General features: G+C 26.7%; 2 protein-coding genes and 1 long non-coding RNA gene across 13 annotated transcripts in view; 2 read left to right on the forward strand and 1 right to left on the reverse strand.

Annotated features, from left to right (window-relative positions):
- LOC102672710 (SLIT-ROBO Rho GTPase-activating protein 1-like) overlaps positions 1-23367 on the forward strand; it is a 37113-nt gene extending 13746 nt beyond the window's left edge. For 3 of the 11 annotated variants that reach the window (XM_006616831.2, XM_031511010.1, XM_006616832.2), the window contains 12 exons: positions 12498-12681; positions 12956-13121; positions 13451-13675; positions 14165-14293; positions 15299-15529; positions 16074-16349; positions 16869-17464; positions 17690-17911; positions 18001-18071; positions 18151-18331; positions 19500-19770; positions 21908-23367. In XM_006616831.2, the coding sequence (XP_006616894.1) occupies positions 12498-12681; positions 12956-13121; positions 13451-13675; positions 14165-14293; positions 15299-15529; positions 16074-16349; positions 16869-17464; positions 17690-17911; positions 18001-18071; positions 18151-18331; positions 19500-19770; positions 21908-22933 (3578 nt within the window). In that variant the 3' untranslated portion in view covers positions 22934-23367. Of the gene's footprint in view, positions 1-1198; positions 1420-1673; positions 1693-1953; positions 2194-3262; positions 3282-7315; positions 7702-12497; positions 12682-12955; positions 13122-13450; positions 13676-14164; positions 14294-15298; positions 15530-16073; positions 16350-16868; positions 17465-17689; positions 17912-18000; positions 18072-18150; positions 18332-19499; positions 19771-21907 lie in introns of those variants that run through there. The other 8 variants (XM_006616838.2, XM_006616836.2, XM_006616839.2 and 5 more) reach the window with 8 other exon arrangements.
- LOC116185782 lies at positions 21817-24347 on the reverse strand. The gene is made up of 2 exons (XR_004150691.1): positions 24206-24347; positions 21817-21941 (listed from the first exon to the last, which is right to left on the reverse strand). It is a non-coding gene; the product is annotated as an uncharacterized LOC116185782 (long non-coding RNA).
- Positions 24282-24744, forward strand: part of LOC102673993 (E3 ubiquitin-protein ligase RNF123) — a 6422-nt gene continuing 5959 nt past the window's right edge. The window contains exon 1 of the mRNA XM_031511015.1: positions 24282-24604. The gene's annotated coding sequence lies outside the window, so the exon portion shown is untranslated. The remainder of the gene's footprint in view (positions 24605-24744) is intronic.

Here is a 24744-nt window from a genome sequence, read left to right on the forward strand (position 1 = left end):
CGTGTGACGGTATCGCGAATGATAACGTGGTAATTGACAACTAACTTGTTAATTGTTGTCATTCATCCCTCTCCTCCCAAATTTGCTCGAACTGAATCACGTAGATATTTCACCATTGTTCTGAATATTGTTCAACGCCATCTAAACTCTTGAAATTGAACTCGTTACAGGAGCAAAATCTTTTTCCTGATAGAATAAAAAGAGTATAAAAATATATATTATAAAAAAAAATATATTAGATATAAAAAATTAATTTAAAAAAAAAAATTATTTTGCTCTAATTATTTTTTGTAAACAAAAGCTCGTTTTTATGAGTTGTATTGATACTGATATCCTTCTTGATAAGATTTGTCTAACCGCGATTATATTTGTATTATTGTTACGAGACGCCAGACCAATGTTCACTATTAAACATTCATATCTATAAAATGTAATTTAAACTATGAATATTGATTTATTTAAATTTAGATCATAAAATATAGATCAAATATTCTGCTCTGAGTGTACAAATATTTTGAATAGCAAAATATTCTTGAATGAAATATGAAAGATTAAAAAGCAATAACATATTACAGTCCATTTAGTTACTTTTAATTTGTTGAACATAATAATGTATACAGCAAGAATATTTTTTCAATACTTGCAATACAATGAACAATAAAGAATGAATGATCTGTATAAAAACAATATTATTGTCATTATTTATAAATAGTTAGATATAGATAATCGATAATGGAATGTACTCATTCTTATTGCGTATTTAAAATCAATTTTCTCGAAGAATCGAATAAAAAATTTTTTTCTTATTTTTTCATATGAAATATTTTATTATATTTTATTTTATCTTTATGATTCTTTATTTTAATATAAATTTAAAATATATTCTATTTTATGTTAAAATTTTCGAAACTATAAAAGTAAAAAAATTTTTGAAATAGATTCCATAACATTGAATGTACTATTTTTGTTTCCATAAATCACCTCTGAATCGTCAGTATTATTCAATAACAGTTTGAGATCACCGTATATCGTTGACTTAATGGCATTCGCGCAAGTGTAAACTCACACGAGTGAGCAAAGTTAAGACGGATATGTATACATACATGCATATAAACGACGACAATACATACATAGTAGGCGTATAGAGGAAGGCGCGTGCGTGTAGGCCTCGTTGGTAATTGTGGTTAATTTAACGACAGTCAAAGCAACGACTGCCTGTCCTTACTGGTCAGTTCACGCGACCAAGTCCCACTCGACTGATCGGCCAATGTGCAGTACCTTCGTGGCCATCGAAACACGACCGTTATTTGCTATCGATATTCGGTTCTTAAACTCTCGTTCCGATTTGTTTAGAATTGTTAAACTAGTTGCTAATTCTGTTTATTTCATCGAATTTGCGAAATCATACAAACTTTATCGGTAATTTCATTATAGACAACAAGTCAATTTAACGCCAGCTATTGGCAAGAAACAATCTTCGATCGAGTTTCGTTTTGTGTGCAGTTTCCTTTCGTAAATTTCACTATCGTGCAGTGTGCTCTATATATATATATATATATATATGTATATATACCGTTGTGTCGTCCTAGTCGCTCTATCGTAGAAAAAAAAAAACAGTCGACATTAGTTGGATAGAAGCAGCGTCGGTCAGTGTTCGAAGCACGTGTTTATTATTTTTTCGCAGGATATCCGGTAAACTTTTATAATTCGTGAACAGAGAGAAATTACTTATATTTAATCATATAACATTGTATTGCATACGATACACTATATATAATCGAACATATAACAAACTCCCTTAAATTATTTCAATGTTAGATCGCGTTCACTGTGAATACACATAGCAAGTGTATGTTCAGTAATCAAAACAAAGCTGTTTTATGCGTTAAGTGAGATTGACTATTTCATGTGTTCAATTGGTCATCAAGATATATTATTGTGACTGTGTGAAGCTTGACGAGAATTGTCGAATGATGTTTCGTTGTTAGAGACGCGTGACATTTACGAGGATTCCGCTTTTTCTAATAATATACCGCACACAGTGAATGGATCGAGAGTGAAAATTAATCTTATTCGCACGAGTGTAAGTTCGGGACCACGACTTATTGTGGCTTTTTGTAGTTTCGTTTCGAAGCATGCTACCTTTTCGAAAGGAATATTATTGGCCGTTCAGTCTCGTTCTGGAATGAAACGGTAAACAACGGTGTGGTAGGAATAGAGTTTTTGAGACACAGCTGTTGCTGAACTTTCCTCATCCGTTGCATAAAAGTCCACTGAGTCATCGAAAGATATGTTTATATTTCGAACGAACAGTATCGTGTTACCGGTCGCGAAACTACTATTGCGATAAAATCAAACGTGGCAGTGTTAAAAACTTCCCAGTTATTGGTTAAGAGTAGAAACGATTAATTGGAGGAGAACCAATATTGAATACAGGTTGTTTCTGAAAAATTTTTTCAGAATAATTATCGAATGGAACAAGTAATTAGATGACTGAATTAATCACATATATTATAAATATTAATTGATTCATAATAATTACTTTCCAGTTTGGCAAGTTATAAGTTGCGTATTGATTTTTTATTCACGATAGAATTTCTCTTAAAAACTATAAACAATATCAATCTTTATTGTATTATATTCGTTGCTGTTTGTAAACAAGAAAATAATTATTTCTCTTTTCACTTTCTCAATATAGAATTTCGGAATCGTGAACAATATGGTACGACCATAAATTCAATCCGGACATAACCTACATAATATTTCTTTCATCGTTTTATCACTATCGTCGGAAGAAAAATCGTCGATTTCTCAAGTTCATGTATACTTTCTCGTTAGAAACAGGACTTTAAACGAGTTTAGGATGACCTAGATCAATAGATGGACATTGTAAGTCTATAGGACCGAGGATTCGAGTCGATTCGAAACGTGGAACGAAACCGTATAGTCGCAAGTACTTACATCTCAATTTAAGGGCAATTGTGCTAACAGTCCGAACGCTCTCAATCAATTGTGGGCGTTCGCTTCGTTAACGAACGAATGAACGAACAAACTCACGGCCAAACTCTGTATTTTATTCTGTGTATCTTCTCCATTGTCAGACGTACGACTTCCTTTTCCGGTCTTGGTTTTACGATCGTATTATTAGAATTGCACCGCTTAATCGTTATTTCTTATGTGCTAATGATAAATATGCCATCTCGTAAAAAGTCGATTAATCAATATCTCGAGATATTAATTATTTGTTGCGATATATCAATGATTATGCGATGATAATTAAGATAAGAAATGAAATTTTGATAAATGCCTTTTTATAAAAATTTATTTATTTGAACAGAAAATACTGTTCATATTGAATTATTAAATCGATCAGAGGAGATAAAAAAAATTATCTTTATTTATTTATTAATTATTTATTATTTATTTATTAATTAATTGCATTTTATTTAATCGCATCAATCTATTTCTACTTGCAATTGTACTTTTCTTTTTTTATTTATTTTCCATTGCTCTAAATTTTATGCTTATTTGATTACTATTTATTGCTCACTTCAAATAATTCAATTAAACAATTATGTTGACAAAATTACATGGATTGAATGATCGTGTATACTCGTCAAATTTATTCAATGCTGACGTGTACACAGTGATTGTAGAAACTAGACCGGATTATGACTGTTTCCTAAAGGAAGATGGTAAAAATTGATAGAACTATTTTATGCTTGAACTGAATTCACTCGTATATCTAATCGAATTTTTTTTTTAAACGCATCAGTGCATCCGCACTTTCTTTTTCCTCTCTTAAATTGTAATCGCATAGATTGACGCATGTGTTCAAGAAGGAAAATGTTTGAAATTCGAACTTTGAATAGAATTTATTTTCTTATTGTATCTATTTAAAGAACGATAACATCATTTTATTATCATAAAGCATACATTCTGGAGAATGCGCATTTTAAAGAACGGAAAACAAATTAGTATATATTTATGTATTTATTTGTGCAATTAATTTAAAAATATATAAAATTGTTTAAACGAATTACGATACCACGTTTATTTTGTTTAAAGTTTTTCTTTAAATTCTATAAAATATAAAATATTCAAGCATAGTAGAAAATTATGAAAATTTTATCAAATCGTAATTTCTTTTTTTTTTTTTTTTGTTTATTTTCGTTTATTTGCAAATATAGGAGAAAAGAAAAATTACAATTCATTTAAATATACTTTCGTGCTATGTTTAAATTTTAATAATAAAAACTTAAAATGTTTATAGAGTCCAATTTGTTATATAAAAAAAAATTTATTTAATTTTTTTAATTCAAGTTCTCTTTATTAGCAAGTTATGTAATATTATTGGCCTGATAACACGTTTTCGTTCATATTCGTTTATTTTCTTTCCAAGCAGTTCATTTGCAGTACTATTATTGCTTTATCAATAACTGACCAGCACTATGTTAACAAATGTAACACATATTACACATATAAGTAGGAATAATATAATTTAATGAAAGATTATTTGAATTTAAAGAATAATCTCAAGTGTTACAAATAATCATTATTTATTAATATATCAAATTTGTAAAACTCATTAATATTTAAAAAATGATAATATATTTTGTATTCTTACGTGTAATAATTCTTAAATTTTATAAAATATCTCATCAAAAAGAATATATAAAAAATATAATTAAAAAATATAAAAAAAAAAATGGAAAATTTTTAGGTTAGGGCAGTACAAAATTTATTTTCTTTAAAAACAAAAAAAATCTATCTATTCTATCGACTTTCTTGAATAAATTTGACATGATACAAATATCTAAATAATATTTTTATCTTATTTTGATTATTTCTGGCGTGTTTGAAATTAAACATGTTAAAAAACATTCCCTATATATTATAATAATAACTATCTTATAACAATTCATTTCGACACTGTCATCTTACAAACGACCTATTAAGGTCATCTCTTAGCGGCAATTTTAAAAATAATCCTTTGCGTGGCCATCACGCTATGAGAACGTTGTTGTTGATCGTGTTCTTTGAGAACTTTCACGCACAACGTGCAACCGTTATCTGTTGTAACCTATCAGGGCCCGATAATTGCAAAGCTTGCATAAAACTTGCAACACCGGCAACTTATCGTTTACCAGAGCGATAGAGTAAGAGAGATATAGATTCATGGTTGCATTCTATTAACGGAATCCTTTCTGAGGTTATAACGGGAGTATAGAGGAGCTAGAATTTTTATGCCACTGCGCTTTCAATTTTCTCGCACATGATGCGAAATAGACCTTTGTACGCTTTGCTGATCGTAAAACAATACATCGAAATGTTAATACATATTTAGTTAGGAAAGTGTATTCGTTTCCCTTTGATATCATTCACGAGAATACAATAGCAAAAAGTATATTGGATATTTTAGTATATTTGAGGTATACATTGTGTAAGTTATACATATTGTGTAGGAAAAACAGTGAGAGACAGTGCAGAATCTCAGAAATATTTAATCTTATAAATAAAATATTATATTATGAAATTATAAACAAAATTTGCTGATAATCAACATAAATATATATATTCTTAATTAATTATGATTATGATAAAATATGTTTTCTCTATCTTTTGAAAAATTTTAACTAAAAATTTGATTGTTTTAAATAATTGTTTAAAATAACGTGATTATAGCAATAAAAAATATTATAATAATATTTTATATAAAAAAATAAATAAAAGTAGTTGTATAGAAGTAATATGTATATTATATATATATAAGTGAAAATATTTTTTTAAAATATTGAAAATAGTTAGATTGAAGATTGTTATGATCTAGTTATCTTGTACGGATATAATATTATAATTTTTAATATCAAAAAATTTATATTACTTTCAATTTAATTAATATAATTCCACTTTAAAATGAAAATTATATTTAAAGATTACAAATAAACGATGGCTAAAAATCTATTGCAAAAATAAGAGATTTCTATATTTTCTATTTAAATATCCAATAACAAATTCGTGTTTTTATCCCTATTTATATAAACTGGGTCATATAAGATATAGCGGTGATAATTCTGAAAATATGAATGATGTGATATTATCTAATATTAGAAAATATGAACTATATATTTCAATATTTTGAATATATATATATTTATATAAAACTATGTTTCACTTTTTTGCATATTGAAAGTGCTTGCCTCAAATAATAAAGAGTAGAATATTATGCATAAAATCATATTATGTATATCTATATGAATTATTTCATGAAATAATTGATATAAATTATCGTAATTTATATTATATTATTATTACAATATTAATTCATAATTCTTTGTTGTGATATATGAAAATTTATATGAAAATTTTATTATCTATATTTAATAATATGATTATGTAGTGAATTATTAATTTGTATTAACTTCTGTTTCTTAATATGTACAATTGATCCATTTGAATTATTAAATAATTTAAAATACATATTAATTAATAATATATTGATTGAAGAACTCTGTAATTCTTTTTCGAAAAATCATATTTTTTGAAAAAATACAAAAATTTTGGAAAGAAATATTAAAAGAAATGTTTTCATGAAATTGCAAAGTAGTGCAGATAAAAATTGTACAAATAGAGAGTAAATAAAAGAATATATATTAACATTTTAAGTATTAATTGGTATATTACAATTAAAATATTTCTTATACAGAGGATATGTAAAAAAAAATATAAAATATTTTTTTGCAACTATGATATAAAAATGAAGTTTCATTTAAAAAACAATTATAATTACACTATAATTATATATATGATATATTTAAATATAACATTTGTTGAAACGTTTTATTTTTCACAATTCTTTTATTTTTTTATCAATCTTTATAATTATTTATAATAATAATGATTATTTAATTCATCGTAATTACAATCATTCTGACTAGATTTAACTATATATAACTATCATCTTTTATATCAAAAATATCGAATATATTTGTATTCTTTGATTCATTTCTATACGTTTATTCCCACAAAGCAATGTTTTCGTTAGATATTTTATCATTCTATTACGTAACATTATTACATTTTCCAATAATCCGTTCATGACACGCATTTATCTTATATCATCGTCACGAGATGGCGCTCGATTTTTTGCCAATCCATCGTTGCAATGAATAGCTCAATATCACGATTAGATTCTCTACTATACATACATATAGTCTCTCTCGTGCTTTCTTTGCCTGTACTGTCCACTCTATCATCCCTAATGTCATTCAGAATGCATAGTATATAGTTATCGACTAATATCAATGAAATCTAGATGCAAGTTCGCCATTCGAAGCCAAGGAATGTCAAAGATCCCAGCGAGCGGTTCATATGCGAGCAGCGTGTTTCAAGAGTTACCAAGAATTGTAATCGAATTATGGTTAGCTCATTGATTGCAGTTATTCAATAATAATTTGAGAAAAAAATACGTGTGTATTCGTGATTTGATAAAAATACGAATTTATTTCACGCGCGCGCACGTGTGTATATAATATAAACACAAGAAAACGAAAAAAGGACGCGATAAAAACGGACAAAAGGAATAGTGATTTGTGAACACGAGGAATAATCGACGGTGGACCAGAGAGAGTGGTGGACAGTTGGAACGGGGAAAAATGTTCAAGCTAGCTGGACGACAGGAATGGGAGGCTTTGACGAAAGGTAAATGGCGTTGCCGTTTACAAAACGTTTTTAAACAATTATTCTATACGTGTACCCCTACCCTTTTACATGAGACAGGTTTATAACTATTGAAAAGATGTTTAAAGGTTAAAAACATACGTGTAAGATTCGTTTTATAAGAGAATAAAATCTTGCATGAATATTGCCTTCTCATGTGAGAATTTGTAACAGATCCTGGCATGATATATGATATTCGTGAATAAAGTTTAGTTAATGTTTTTAAAATGTTTTTAATTTAATGTTTTTGATCAGTGTTTTTTAAAGATCTTTAATCTGAGTTGTTATGATTTATTTTTTGTTTTTGAATAAAATCTGAATAATTTTGAACAATCAGTTGATTTTTGAACAGTACCATGTTCGGCTTGTTTTAACACAAGTAATCTCTTTTGTACAGTTGCACTACAATTTTTCGATACGCTCTGTGAAAATTCGAAATAACAGGCGGCATAGAGAAAGTTTGTAAATTTAACGTTCTCATTTATGCTACAATAAATATTTTTTTCACGAATACACTTACAGTCTTTTATAAGTTATGTTTCTGTAACTTAAATCGATACTTGCTGCTTTTAATTAATTATCATTTAATTTTTGAACTGAATTAAAAATAATATGAAATTTAATTTATATTTTTATTCAATGTCGATTATTTTTCTTATATATTGTTTTAAATTTTCAATTTATTTGATTATATTAATAAATTTCATTCAAATTTAATCTATAGTCGATAGATATCTATTATACATCTAGTCAATATTTATAATCAATATATTTATTGATAAATTAATCTATTGATTAATATTATAGATTAATATTATAGATATATTATAGATAATAATTCAAAATGAAAACAATGATATCATAAAAATATCTATTTTTATAGATAATAGTAAAAGATATTAAATTCTGAAGATTCCATGTTCTATAAAATCTTTGTCTATAAAATAATTTATTTTTTATGTAAAACTTATCATAAATACTTTTATGATTAATTCAAAAAATATACAATTTATAAACGAGCTATATTATTATCAATAAAATATTAATTAAAATAATTCAACATTATAATAATTATTATTCTGTTTTTAATAGAATGAAAATTTTAATATATTTATATTTATATAAAAGTATACAAGATATAACTACATTTAATTCATTTAAAATTTATATATTTTATATTCATAACTATTATTTTTTAATAATTACTTTAAAAGTCAACTTCTTTTTATTTTCTAATATTTTTTTATCATTGCGTTTATGAAAGAAAATATATATACAGTATACTAGATAAAAATGGGAAGTGATCATAACGTCGCATGGGTCATGGGTGACCTACAATACGATAAATCTTATTTCACATGTGCATCGCACATGTTAATTATATGTCAGAAGCACGACGAAGTGCTTCATTCCACGACTGCTGTCCAGATTGGATCAAGTTTATTTTGTATTTGTAAATATGAATCGATTTCAATTTTCATTTTACAGAAATTATTGATTTATATGCAAAAAATTCGACCTAAATGATTTAATTTGAAATCTCAAATTTATGCAAGTTTTGAAAAATGTTCCAATTATTTGTAATAAAATAAATTTAAAAGAGTAAAATATTTTTATTTGCAAGAATAATTTCATTTGTAAAAATAATTTCAATTTATTAAAAAAAAAGAAAAACATGAAAAATAGTACAAAAATATATAGAAAATATATTTAGTATAAAAATACGCAGCGTGAAAATAAAGTTATCAAAGTGATTCCATTGAAATCACACAATAAGCGTTACAGTCACTTGTTATACAATTCTATCGATATTACTTCTCTTGTCAATTCATATGAGCTTTCAAGCAGTCATATAATGGATCCTGTTACGTCCTTCGAACGATTGTCAATTTTATCCGTGTATTTCTACCAATAACAAGTTTTTAAAGGAACAATATGGAAAAAATATATATTTTTAAATATAATTAATATTTTATATTCATTTTATACAAATTTTAAACAATTTAATTAAAAAAATAAATATGTATATTTTTTGATTTTTAAAGTCTATGAAAAAAATATCTTGAATACGAATATTCTATCTATTCCTTTTATATATCTCACAATTAGCTATTTCATGCGATACGAATGAAATATTTTAATGCGTATTTTCATTATATCATGAAATATGAGAAATTTAACATGAGAAAGATTTTGTTTAACTTAATTTTCTATATCTTTTTCTAAACAATTTTTTAAATTCGTATCTTTTTTTTTAACTCATATAAATCAATATAACCTCTTCATTCATACAACTCTACTTATTTAAAACTCTACTTATTTAAAAGATATTATAAATACGGGATATTATACGATATAATTTTCATCAAAAACATTAATAAATTAATTTTATATCTGTTATGATGATTTATTCCATTCTCTGTACTTTTGAAACGATAAAAATATCATACTATGTACATGAAAAAAATTAAAAGTTTCTATGATCACGAATGCAGGACGCAGCTCGTTAGAATGCGCCCTCTACAGATTATAATTATTATTAAACTCGATTATGTAACATATGTCGATAATCATATAGAACATAGAAAGTTCAAACAACTATTATTAAAATAGATATAATTTGAAGTAAAGATGTCAATATTTCTGTTTCTCTTACTATAATGGATTTTTAATAATATAAAATATATTAAAGTTAAAAATAAATCTTGTTCGCCAACTAGAATTATAAAAATCTTGTATAAGATAGGTATGAAAAGAAAGAACAGATTAAAAGATCCTTTTAATAAATCTATATAACCTCATTTTCTAAAACATTTTCTAAACATTTTCTTTTTGATATTTCTTCAAATAAAATTCAGACATAGAAAATTCTTGGAATATATATTGCTCTTATTCAATATTACATATATAAATTCTTATCTCTCGTCTAGTGATGTCATCAACCTGTAACTATGCAGATCTCTTTGTTCTGAAGATTTGGTGTCGTTTTTCAGTTGCGCGTATAACCTAATTTCACTTGCCAGTATATGGTCAAATATTCTTAAACGTTTAAGATGATTATAGAGAATTTTATTTTATGAATATAAAATATATTTCATTTTAATCTTATCTTTCTCAGGATTTTCTCTCTTTTCGTTAATATCTAATTACTCATCTAATTTAATTATAAATTATCATTAACGAATTAATATATTATCATTGAATTTATCCAAATGATCAATACAATAATCAAAAATCTATCATAATCGAGATGGAAAAAATTAATTCTTTAATTAAATATTAATTAAATTTTATCGTTACTTTTGAACCACCCGATACAACATAGTGCGTTTATTTACGTTCTTAGGGGCGTAGGTCGTCGATTCATGCCATTCCTACCCTTAATGGTGGAGGGGTCGAAAGTCTCGTGGCCACTTGGGGAATGAATCACACCAGAGAAAAATCGATACGTCCCACGTTTTTGTATGGAGTGAAAAAAAAAAAAATTATTAAGCAACTTTTGTATGGGAAGACTTAAAGATCAACAAGAAAACAGTTTCTTTCCTTTTTCTCTCCCTCTTTTTATATTACTTTCTTGGAACCAGAGTCGGCACCATATGTGATTGCACATAGTAGCTTCCCCTGTTTTAATGAGACACTACTATCGGGTTTCGTACAACTTCCTAAAAGCATTCAACAGTTTCAGGAATTATATTTTTTGTCCCCCAATATGTATCTTCTCAGAAAAATTGTATAAATTAAAAGTTAGAGGAACATTTTTCTTTTTAAAGTTTGTTTCACAAAATTTTGAAATATTTTTTGTATCTTATTTTAATTCAAATTAAAAAATAAAATGAAGATATTATGTGTATTTAATTTCTGATATTTTATAATACAATTTTTATTTTTTATATTTTAAATTTTTTAAATTTGAAAAATATAAATTTATAAGTGTAATTTATTTTATTTTATATTATATAATGTAGATTACAAAGTTTATTTTGTTTTAAAAATGTACATAATATTTATCCTTGGTATTTAATTGCAATTATTAAAGTAGTTTAAATATCAGTATAACATAACAATTGTAAATTCAATTCGAAGTGATCTTTAAGAAATTAAAATAGAAAAATATGGAATATATTTATTTTCAATTCTTTAATATTTTTCTATTTTTATTTTTTAAAAATATTTTTGTAAATTTGTAATTTTATTTTAACAACAATAAAATTTCAATAGGATTAAGAATCAATATTCATATAATAAATATTTTCTATTTATAATAATATTTTTGGAAAATTTGAGAATTGTCGATTTAAATATGTAATATATAAGATATATATAAAATATAATGAAATATCAGTCTATTAAACTCTTAAAAATTGTATTTTATAAATATTTGAATGATATTATAAACATTTGACTTAATAATTAACATGTTGAATCATATGGTAAAAAAGTTAAGAACCCTTTGAATTAGCAAATACTTTTTTGAATCTGTATATAGAATCTAATCCAACCTATAAATTGGAAAAATATTGATAAATTAATGTTGTTAAATTAATATTATTATTTTTACATTTATTATTCCTAAAAAAAAAATGTAGGATAAAATATGTAAAAAAGCAGAGCACGATCGAATCGAGACTGGTTCCTCGATAATAAATGCGTTCGTAACACGAAACGCGATTTGCGATGAATCGAATGGTCGGTCGATCGATCGATTGATTAACGAAAAACGAACCTAACCTAATGAGTCAATAGAAAATTTTTATCTGGCATCTTTATCCTGTTTTCAGACATACGATTGCAGCTGAACGAACAGCTGAGATGTCTCGACATCCGGATGGAGGCCCAAGTCGCCATCGTGGCGGAGCTTCAGGATTTTTTTCGAAAGAGAGCCGAGCTCGAGCTCGATTACAGCAAGTCTCTCGACAAGTTGGCCAGAAGCATACAGCTCAGACACAAGGAGCAAAAGCAAAAGTACGTATTTATTCTGTATCTTTATTCTTTATTTTATTCTTTATTTTTTTCTTTCTTTTTTTTTTTAAATTCGTAATCAATAATCATGATCATCTTTTTTCAAAATTTTAAATTCCATGATCTGATCTTCAACTTATGAACTTATTTATTAATTTTAAAAATAAATTCTCAAACTTAAGAAAATTTATAAACAGAGAAAAACAATTAATATAATTAATATATACAATTAATGCTTTGAAGTAAATCAATTTAGCTAACAGTAAGCAATTCCTAGGCGAGAACAGTGGCCCCTATTCTCAAGCTATGCTTGCTGGCAGCAACTCATCAACGAGACTAAATCCTTAAGCAGAGATCATGCAGCTTTGTCAGAAGTATATAGCACACACCTTGTTGGTCGTCTTAATCAAGTGATGGAAGATGTTCAACGGATATACAAACGTGTGAGTATATGTCAATAAATATTATTGGAAATATTAAAAATATACTTACAATATATTTTTTATAATTAAAAAATATATATAAAAGAATGTTCAAAAATAAATGAATATTTGAGAAATTGAAATTATTAAAGACTGATTTTATCATTTTTTGATTAATTCACTTTTAATTATATTTATTGTTTTAAAAAAAAACAGTTCTGGATTTAATTTAATACTTTTTATTACTTTTTATAAGTTTTATAAGTTACTGCTGAATCCAATCCAAAATCAAAATATAAGATGCGCGTAATCAGAATCATTAAAAATAATAGTCGAATGATTGATTTCAGTGCCGTGAAATAGGTTATGAGACGCACGAGGAAATTCTTCGAGTATTGGATGAACTGCATACCACGATGAAAACGTATCAGACATACCAGACCGGGTCACGGCAAGCGGAAACGAAGCTTCGCGTCGCGGAACAGCAGCGTAGCAAGCTCGAGGTAGCAAATGCTCCTCCAGAGAAACTCGCGCGCAGCAAAAAATATAAACTCATGGAAAAGGAAGTGAACAAGGTGGGCTAAAATAAAGACCGGATATCCGAGAGTATATTCGCCCATATTTTTCAATTTTATTTTCTGCTAAGCTTTTTTTCTCTTTCTTTCCTTTATCCCTCTTCCTTTCTCTTTTTCTCTTTTTCTCTTTTTCTTTTCCTCTGTTTCTATGACCCTGACGAGGTCGAGTATACTTCAAGACACGCTAGTATCGATTTCCATCATACTTTTCATGTTCTTTTTATGTGGAGAATACGTGAACTAAGACCTCTCAGTATGCATTCCCTAGGTGAATAAAGCACGACTTCATTCATCTCTCTGTCAAATTTCTTATCTTACCATCGATTTTAGAGAATATGTTTTATCATATAGTTTATATGTTTGTTCTTTTGATGAATGTTTTTAGATAATTTTTAAAGAAATACAAATAGAATAATTATAATATATAATGTAATAATTGAAATTTTTGCAATATTGATTAAACTTATGTATACTTTTTATTTTGTTCAGAGGAAAGTTAAATATCAAGAGGCGAAGCTGAAAGCGTTGAAAGCAAGAAACGAGTACATTTTATGTCTTGAAGCATCCAATACGACAATACATAAGTATTTCGTGGATGATCTTTCGGATCTTATCGATGTAAGTTATAAAAGAATAATTTCTCTATATTATATAAAATATTCTTTATAATAAAAATATTTAATCAAAATTCAATTTCAAAATATCAAAGTTTAAAATATTTAATTATAAAAAGATACTTTATTATATTTACTTCATTTTTGAAAGAATATCAAGAAATAAAAAGTTGAAAAAAAATATATATATAATTAAGTCAAAAAGAAATTGAAGAAAGAAATATAGTTTTAAATTTTTAATTTTATCTTAATATCATACTAAATATCGCAATGATAGAAAAATAATAATTCTGAATTTCTACTTTGCTTGAATAAATAAATTAAATAATATTTTTATAATATTTTATTTTAAAATAATATCACACAACGATTCATTATTAATACATATTATATATATATACTCGTAACAATCTATTTAATGATAGAAACTAATAAGAAAATTAGTATTATATCAAATGTTGGTACAATCAGATTACCGATATAAATTTTTGCCAACAATATAAAATTTTGTAACAATTATTACAGAATATATTTACCAAGCAAAAAAGAATTTTCGTTACTCTCACGCTATTGTATATTTATTGTTCTGCACTGTTTATTACAACAATGAAAAAAAAGCTTTTTAACATGAAAAATGATCGAATGTATATTTGTGAACTACAAGTCGATTTAAAAGAGCACAATATAGGCTTCTTGATACCATATACGTTACTCGATAATAGGTTACTGAATCGGTTAACTCTAAAAATATTCTAAAAATTCTCTATTAAAAATTAATTATTTGTAATCTCGGCTTTCTTAATTATTTTCAAAAAATTGTTCAATAAGTGTTAGTTTTTATTAAAAATATGTATCTTTATAATAATTATAAATAAATAAGAAATTAATCAGAATTTATTATTATGTATTTCAAAAAGAAATGATTAATTTTTGTATATTTTATTTAAAAAAATCAATATTTTCACATTTTCTCTTGTGTGAAGATAATTGTATAATTTAATTTTTTCAGTGTATGGATTTCGGTTTTCACAATTGTATCGCCAGAGCTTTGCTGATGCATTGTAGCGCAGAGGAAGGTAGACAACGTTCACTACAATCTGGTGCTGAACAATTGGCTGCTTGTGTTGGTGCTCTAGACTCGAGGGCGGATAAACAAAGATTTCTGGAATCTCATCATGCTGCTTTCATGATTCCTAAGAAGTTCGAATTTCAAGGACAACGAGGGGATGAGGTACTCGAAGTATGTTATATAAATTGTTATATAAATTATTCCAATTTTTAATCATCATTGAATCATAAACAATTTGAATCATAATAATAAAAATGTATATCATAAATAATATATTATTAAAAGTATTAAATATTTAATATATCTATAATCACAAAAGATATTATTTAGCATAAATATAAATATAAAATGTATGAAGTAATAAAAATTTATCTATTAAAAAGGAACTTAAAAATCATTGTAATCATTTATATTAAATTTATGTATTATATAGATATATATGTTATATGTTATATAGATATATAGATGTAAATTCTAAATAGAAATTTTAACACAAACTACAAAAAAGTAATAATTTCTTATATTTTAGTATTTTATATTTTGTTATATTTCATAACAAAAAATGAAAAAAAAAAGAAAATGATATACAGTTTCTTCCATTATATTCTTCTTTCATATTCAAGACTTTGATATTAATAAATATTATTAATAATATTATATTAATAATATTATTAAATATATATATATTTATATAATATATATATTTTTTTTATAGACTCCCGAACCGGAACTTCAAAAATTGTTGCATGCTGAGATGGAACAACGATTGGCTCAATTACAACAAAGATTAACTTCCTTGAGAACAGAATCTGAAGAAGTTTGGAAAACATTGGAAACAGCAGAAGCTAGTCTATTGGAAATGTTAACTGCAAAAGACTACGATTGTTCAAGATATTTTGGAGAGAACGCTGTTCCCACTTCCAGACCACCGGAAACCGTGCAAATCAAACTTAGAGCCGACAGACAGGAAACTGAAGAATTCTACCTCACGGTAACTTTGATTCAATTAATAAATATATATAATTATTAAGTTTAAGCAGTTAAAATATGAAAATAATTTTATATATTAAATGTTATATTTACTGAAAATTACTATGTAATTATCCGCGAATATATAATTTAATTAATTAATATTAATTTTATTAAAGTTAATAAGATATTTTAGAATAATATATTAATATAGAATAAAATATTATTTCAACTTAATATATTTATTATAATTTAACTTATAATATTACAATTTAATATTATATAATATATTACTTTACTTTCTTTTTTACATCATATTAATAACATCATCATTTGACATTAAATGAAAATTTAAAAAATTTAATATTAGATAAATTTTTTGAGATAAATAAATAAATAAATAAATACATATATAAATTTAATTAAGATAATTTTTATCTTGTTATCTTGTTATCAATGTATTAAAAAACATATAATGCTTAATAATATTTATTTCAAAGAAATATCAATTATAACATCAATTTTTATTGATATTTTACAGAAATTCAGGGAATATCTTCTTGGAACCTCAAGAATAGCTAGGTTAGATGCAAAGCAAGAATACATTCGGCAGAGCCTATTGGATGGTTCTACTGCTAGCCCAAATCCATCAATATCAACAACGAAACAAAAACAAGCTCGAAGAAAACGAATTGGTAGATTGCAAATGAATGGTCAACCAAAATTATTTGGTGGCTCATTAGAAGAATATTTAGAAAGCACGAATCAAGAAATACCTTTAATCATGAAAAGCTGTATCAGAGTGATCAATCTGTATGGTCTTCATCATCAAGGTATTTTTCGAGTCTCTGGCTCCCAGGTAGAAATTAATAATTTCCGAGAATGGTTTGAGAGAGGAGAAGATCCATTGGCTGATGTCACAGATGCATCAGATATAAACAGTGTTGCTGGTGTATTGAAGCTCTATTTGAGAGAATTGAGAGAACCATTGTTTCCTATTATTTATTTTGAACATTTAATGGAACTAGCGCAATTAGAATCAAAGCAAGAATTCGTTAACAAGATGAAAGAATTGATTTCCAGTCTTCCAAGACCAGTTGTCATAGTAATGCGATACCTATTTGCTTTTCTCAATCAGTAAGTATATTATTAATTTTTAATTAAAATTTATAATAAAAATATAATATAATATAAAATATAAAATAAAGATTAAAATAAAAATTAAGATTTTAAAAAGCATTATTTGTTTATATCTAATTTGTTTTTGAATCCATTTTGTTATAATTATTTTTATATTTTTTCATATAGCATTTTACATTACTCCAAAATAAATTAATTTTTTTTTTTTAATTCTGTTAATAGTCTTTCAGAATTTTCGGATGAAAATATGATGGATCCATATAATTTGGCAATTTGTTTTGGTCCCACATTAGTACCTGTTCCAGAAGATAAGGATCAAGTACAATATCAAAATCAAGTAAATGAACTTATCAAGAATATTATCACATTCTGCGAAGAAATATTTCCAGAAGACATTGGAGGTACTCAATATGAAAAATACATCAGTAGAGAACCTGATGACGTGTAAGTATGCATATCATATTAAAATGAAAATTCTGTTTATTTTATATACTCAATTTATAATTTTTTATCAAAATAAATTTTTAATGCAGAGATGTAGGAGACTCGCCGACAGATCAAGCCCAGGAAGATATGGATTCTGAAGTGTATCCATCCGAGGATGGTGAGTAAAGTCAGATATAGTTGATTAGTTGTCCGGAATCCAACAAAACGCGATCTACGTTCGTTTTATATATTCCCAGAATCAGAAAACCTTGAAGCCACAGCGCAATTCGATTTCAATGCAAGATCCGAAAGAGAGTTAAGCTTCAAAAAGGGAGATACCTTGACTCTATACACACAAGTCAGTAATGACTGGTGGCGAGGTGCCTTGGCCGGTAGAGAGGGGCTTATTCCCGATAAATATATAATGATCAAAATAAAGTAAGTGAGACTTAATCACGCAGTGGTGAATTATTTCCTTCGAGAATGCCTTCTATTGAATTTAGTGGCTAAATTTATTAAATCCAGAGGGAACGAAATTCGGATGAATTCAATTGTGCTTGCTTTTTAAAAGGAAAAGCTTCTTTAGGTTACTCTGTTAGAAATGCTTGTTTATTTTAGTTTTCGCGAATGAATCTTTTTTCTTTTTTAATCCTTTCCATGTTACTTAATTTTATCTTATATCTTGAATTTGTTATTATTGAATTGACGTTTATGAAAATATTCGGGATATGGATGATTTCTCTTCAAAATAGGATATTTCTTATGGAAAGAATTAAACATGGAGTAAGAAAGTATAGAGTTATAATTAATTTTAATGTGTTAAGAAAATTTTTCTGTCATTCATTTCATTAATTTCAATTTCATCTTTACATGAAAATTTAATTTAAATATTTAGAAAAAATATAATTTAAAAAATTTAATTGAATCATTTAATTTAAGAAAATTTTGAATAATTTAATTTACAAAGATATATATTAGGCATAAATATAAATATAAATATTTACTATATTCCTTGATACTTCAAATAAAATTTGTATTATTACTATTCATTAGCATTTTTCTAAAAGAGAAAATAATAATAAAAATATTCAATAAGTATTCCTCTTATATGCTTACTAACACATTTCTAAATATTCACAAATATTATTAAGTAAGTAATATGTCATAAAGTAATAAAATAATATTCTATTCCATTCTACTTAACAGGATTAATATTCAACATATTCTATAAACTAATGTTGAAATGATTTCATTTGTTTCATGCAATGTACATACATATTTAACATTAACAGTATTTTTATTTAAATTATAATAATACCATTGACAAATTAAATATTCATTAATAATCTTCAAGATAATAATATGTTAAAAATTCAGAAAATTATGATTATCAATGTTTTTTATATAAACTAATATTGCGGAAGAAGTTTTCTAATACTATTATTATAAAATTTAAATCAATATTTATTATATTACAATTTGTTGCTTAATTCTTGAAGACATAAAGCTAAAGCTTCTTCATAAATCTAGGACTGCTTATCATGCAAATAAATCTTATTTTTTTTTATATAATATCATTTTATAAAGGCCTCTATTCTTTGTTTAGGGACGAAGAACGTGAAAAAGAACTCCTGAAATCATCCAGCGAAGAATCAATGCGAAGAAGGACTTCTAGCTCTGCCGACAGTGTTCTTTCAAGTAACAATTCACCACTGATGGGACCATCTGGAAATCCAAATACTTGGCCTCCTGGTACTACATCTGATATGCAATCTACCACGATTGCAACAGAAAATAGCAGTAACAGCGGTGTTATCCCAGCAGTCGTGACAAATGTCCCTTGCATCTCGTCAACACAACCAATCATCAGTCGAGAGGTACTGGAAACTACTGTTTAGTATAATTATTCGATTTTTTTCTTTTCATACATTCGTTTGCTTGTACATTTTCTATAATGCACTCGGAAGATTTTGAACTTTTATGCACAAGTGCATGGCTATTGTGCTATAATCTGTTTTCCTTAATGCAGTAGCAGCGAAGGAATGCACATTGCCGTTTTAAAAATGCAGATTTATTGCCTGTACATCACATACATCTAGAAAGCAGCATTGCTTTTCGTAAAACCACAATCTGTTATAAAATTTCTTATTTATTTAAATAGAAATACATGAAAATAATAATCATATGTTAATTCAAAAAATGAAAATTTTATACATAAAAATTAGAATCGTTATAATTTCTTCTTTATTTAACAAGTATTTTTTGATTTTTTTTTATTATTAATCTTGTTGGGTTCATTTGATTGTAAACTTAAAATAGAAAACGTGAACTTAAGATTATGTTAAGTTTAATTTACTTCGAAATCTCAATTAGTTGTAATTATTTGTACAATATATTTGTAAATAAAATAGAAATATATACATGTTTGTTGCTGCATGTGCCTTGGTCTCTTTGTCTTGTGTCGCCTATGTCCTTTTTTGTTGTCTTGCGTCATTTTTTTCTTTTTTGTAATGATTACGACTTTCAATGTTAATAGTTGGGATGGTTTTTCCAGATATACGTTTAGTCAGCCTTTAGTTGACAAGAAAAGTTTCACGTACATAGGTAGTGGGCGAAACGGACTAAAAACTGTTCGATAAAACTGCTGCCAAGTGTCGTGTGGTTCTGTCGTTTGTGTTTTTCGTTTCGTTGAAGGAGTGCCTCTGTTTAACAGTTCAGTTGGTTTGTGAATCCTAGCATTCTGTAAAACAATTTCAGTCTATAGATGAAACCAAAATGGAATGCTACTCGCAGAGTCTACTTATCCAGCGGATATTCTTTTGGCTTTAGGTGAGTAAACAAAGTGTCTCACCCTCAGATCAATTAATAATTAATTTTGTCGTTGACATCTGTAGACAGATAGGTATCAATACAAGGCTGTTGTCATGTTTACATGTTTGCCTGCTTGTATTCATCCTACTCATAGTCAGTTTTACGAGCAGTTTTTAATTCTATTTTGGTATGAATATTGATCTTATGCACTTCTTTTTATTCATTTCTTTATTTTCATATTAATGCATGCAGAAAGATTCACTTTAATCATATTATATCTTATAATATCTTATACTCTTGTATACATGTTTGAATGTTGCAAATTATTTTAGATAAATCTAAGAAGTATTCTAGATTAGAAGGTTTAATAATTAATTTTTTTTTGTGAAATATAAAAATAAAGAAGAAAAAAAATAAAAAAATAATAAAATTGAATTTAAGGTGTTTGAAAATTGAAATTTTATAAAATATTTTATATCTTTATCTTAACTATTCGAATGATTACATTTATATAAATTAAAAAATTATCTAATTTACATAATAGAAAATCAATTTGTGTCATTTATTAAAAACATCAAAAATTAATGAATTATTTTTATATATGATTGAAATTTGAAATTTTATTTTAGTAAATAATGTTAGTAAAAATAAAAAAATATAAATTAATAACTAAACAATTGTTATATAATAATAATTAAATTCATTGTTATTTATTTAATAATCACTTTAAAAATAAAAAATTCATTTAAATGAAAAATGAAAATGATCATCTAGGAGATCTAGAAAACAACATTATTATTTATATTATAATTTTACTTTTTTTTAATGTACCAATTATTTTAATAAATAAAAAATTTTCTGTGTTAAATTAATAATTTATATTTAGCATTTAATCAATTACTATTTTATTATATTGATAAATACATTTTGTTATAAATATATTTTTATTATAGGTTCTTATAAATTATTAAATATAAATTATGTGTTATAAAAAAAATAACAGTTTTTGACAAAATTCCAGGGCACTACATAGCAATAACAACACAGAAAATAATTTACATTTCATTGCAACAAACATGGTTGGTAATTTGGAAAATATTACTAGTTCTTTATTTACTGTAACAAAACATTTCATCATAAATGCTTTCTTAAAACGTCTATGTTACAATTTATAATTATTTCACACAATCAAACTACTTGCAGGAATGCGCATCTCGAATGGCAAAAGTATCAACACCTGAAAAAGAAAAACATATCTTCGTTACCGATCATCGTACAGATCCTATGTCAGTAATTATCACTAATAACACGGAGAATGAGAAGATATTAGAATTTAGTGAATCGTCACAACAACAACGTAACGAAGATAGCGAAGAAACAGAACGTATTTCTTTGATGAGCTTGGATAGTGGAACAAAGCGTGGAACAAGCAGGAAACAACATTGGAAATCTCAGAGTATGGGCGATACTGTACAACAAACAACGAATTCTGTCCAAACTAGCAACATTATCTCTCAAGAGGAGGAACCGCAGGAACAACCGACGTTTTCAGCAAATCGAGAACTTTGGCAGAGACGAGCAACATCGCAGACACAATTGAATCCACCTGCACCTCCAAATCATAAAATTTTTCGCACTTCTCAAGAATTCCGTGAAATGCGTCAAAAACATACACCAGATCTTGTGATGGATCTGCCGTTATCTGCACAAGATGCAAGCAAAAAATCAGCTTCATCAAGCAGTCTAAGCAGTTCTGATGAAGAAACTCCCACACAGCCATCTCGTACCGAAGCAGCCACATCGCCAACAGGGGGACCCGAATCTCCTGATATGAGTACAGCCGCAGAAAGATTTGCCAAACAAAATCAATGCACTTTAAAAAAGAATACTAAGTCCAATCCAGATGCATCAAAATTGAAACGTATAGAAACCGAGCATGATCCCGAACAAGAATCCGAAGAAATCGTTAGGTCGACTAGTTCTAATCAGATTTCAGATTCGATGTCCTTAAGATCACCCCTTCCACCACGTTCAACGCCTAAGATAGCGGCAAAATTTGCAGATATGCACTTAACAGGTGGTAGTCAGGTATCTTCGTTCAAGCCACAAATAAAAGTGAAGCCAACGATCCTTAGAAAACCAGTGTTACCGTTCCCACATCCTCATATGAGTCCCGAGCTCGCAAGGAAAATTGAAAAGCAAGCGCAAAGCACTGAACAAACCAATTAATTGCTATTCAGGGTATCATAAAGAACAAGAGAGTTTTTAGCAGCGAAGAAATATTTATTTTTTACGATCCATGCGTGTTTGAGTAAGATTTCCAGACGCATAGATTTGCCACTGACTTTCCATTGACCAGTTACTCCGCCCAAATCGTAAGGATACGAAGTGTGTTAGTTACTGTACCCAAAAATAAAGGAAAGCCGAACAGCATCACTCCTTAATATGAAACGAAACATACGAATTTAGTTGCATATGAAAGGTTTGATGCTATTCTCGGGCCGAGTTTATTTTTTCTACGACTATTTTCCATTTTCGCATAATTTTTTTACCAAATGACCCGCGAAACGATGTTTCTAGTCATCGAACGACGATTGAAAAACGATGCGAGAAATGTATGAGCGAGAAAATACATCGAAAAAACATTTAAAAAAAAAAAAAAATAATTTCGAGGTTAAGCAATTTTTCGTCGAGAGAGAGAGAGAGAGAGAGAGAGAGAGAGAGCGAACGAGAGAGAGAGAGAGAGAGAGAGCGAACGAGAGAGAATAAAAACAAAATGATTTTGTACGTTGGACGATTTGTAATTTATTGCAAGGAATATTTCTTCTCAACATGTTATCAGTCTAATGTTTGCAACAAACAAGTTTGATGTTCCTTTAAAAACGCACGCGAGTAAGTATGAGTTTAAAACAAAACAAAAAAAAAAGTCTTTCCCAGAAGTTCGTTTTTGAGAATGAGTGAGATGGTTTTGGGATTTGAATTCCGAGTTATTATTGCTATAATTATTATTTTTATTATTATTATTATTATNTCATTATTAAACGTTATTAACATGACACGAACGTCTTTAATAATAATAATATGACAATGATGTTCGATATATTCACGAATAATAAGTGTACAATAATACACGAGTATTTAATGGTTCGACGTCAGTTCTAGATATATACCAATAATTCTACTATGAAAAAAGAATTTAACGAAATCGGAAGAAAATGATATAACATCTCAAGGTATTCATATTCTTCATTCCTATAATCATTAAAAAAAAAAAAAACATTGTACTCGTTTATTAAATAATATGCATACAGTATACATGATACTATGTGCAAGTATTTTACAAATTATACTTTGAGTGGAAAAATCATTCGAAACGTACTGTAAACCATCACAATCCGCTAAGTAACGAATGATAATGCGAATCAGTTAAGATTGACTATCTAATACTCTTTATAGTTACTGATTAAATATTAGTACGAAATATTATCACATTATACCCACCGCAATAAGAAAATACCAAAGCCAATGGATTATTGCCTTTTTTCCGACTGTACCATAATATTTGTTGAGTGAACATGACGCCAGATCTTCTGTTTTCTAACGATGCGTTCGTTTTTTTATATAGTTCACGGTGAGAGTTGTGCTTTTACAATCGTTTTTTCTATAACTATTCTCAAGCTAAATTGTTAGTTTCATGAGAATGCAGTATAATTTAATGTATAATTTAATGTTGTTATATATTTATATCAATGTGACCCTTTGTCCTATACTGAAGCCTAATTTGATTATTTCGATTACGGTTACTGATATTAACTTCAATAAAAGAACTTACAGGCTGTATTGACCGTTTGTGCAACAAACCTAATTATATTTCTAAGTTTAACTTATATAGATTTTATGGTAAGTAAATTTTTAATATTCTTTTTTATTTGGTTGTTATTTATTTTGAAAATAATTCGATGAATTGATAAATTAAATTGAATTGTGATTATATTTTATAAACTTGTGTATATATATATATATATATATATATATATATA

Source organism: Apis dorsata, unplaced genomic scaffold, assembly GCF_000469605.1.
Source record: "Apis dorsata unplaced genomic scaffold, Apis dorsata 1.3 scaffold_279, whole genome shotgun sequence".
Taxonomy (NCBI): Eukaryota; Metazoa; Arthropoda; class Insecta; order Hymenoptera; family Apidae; genus Apis; species Apis dorsata.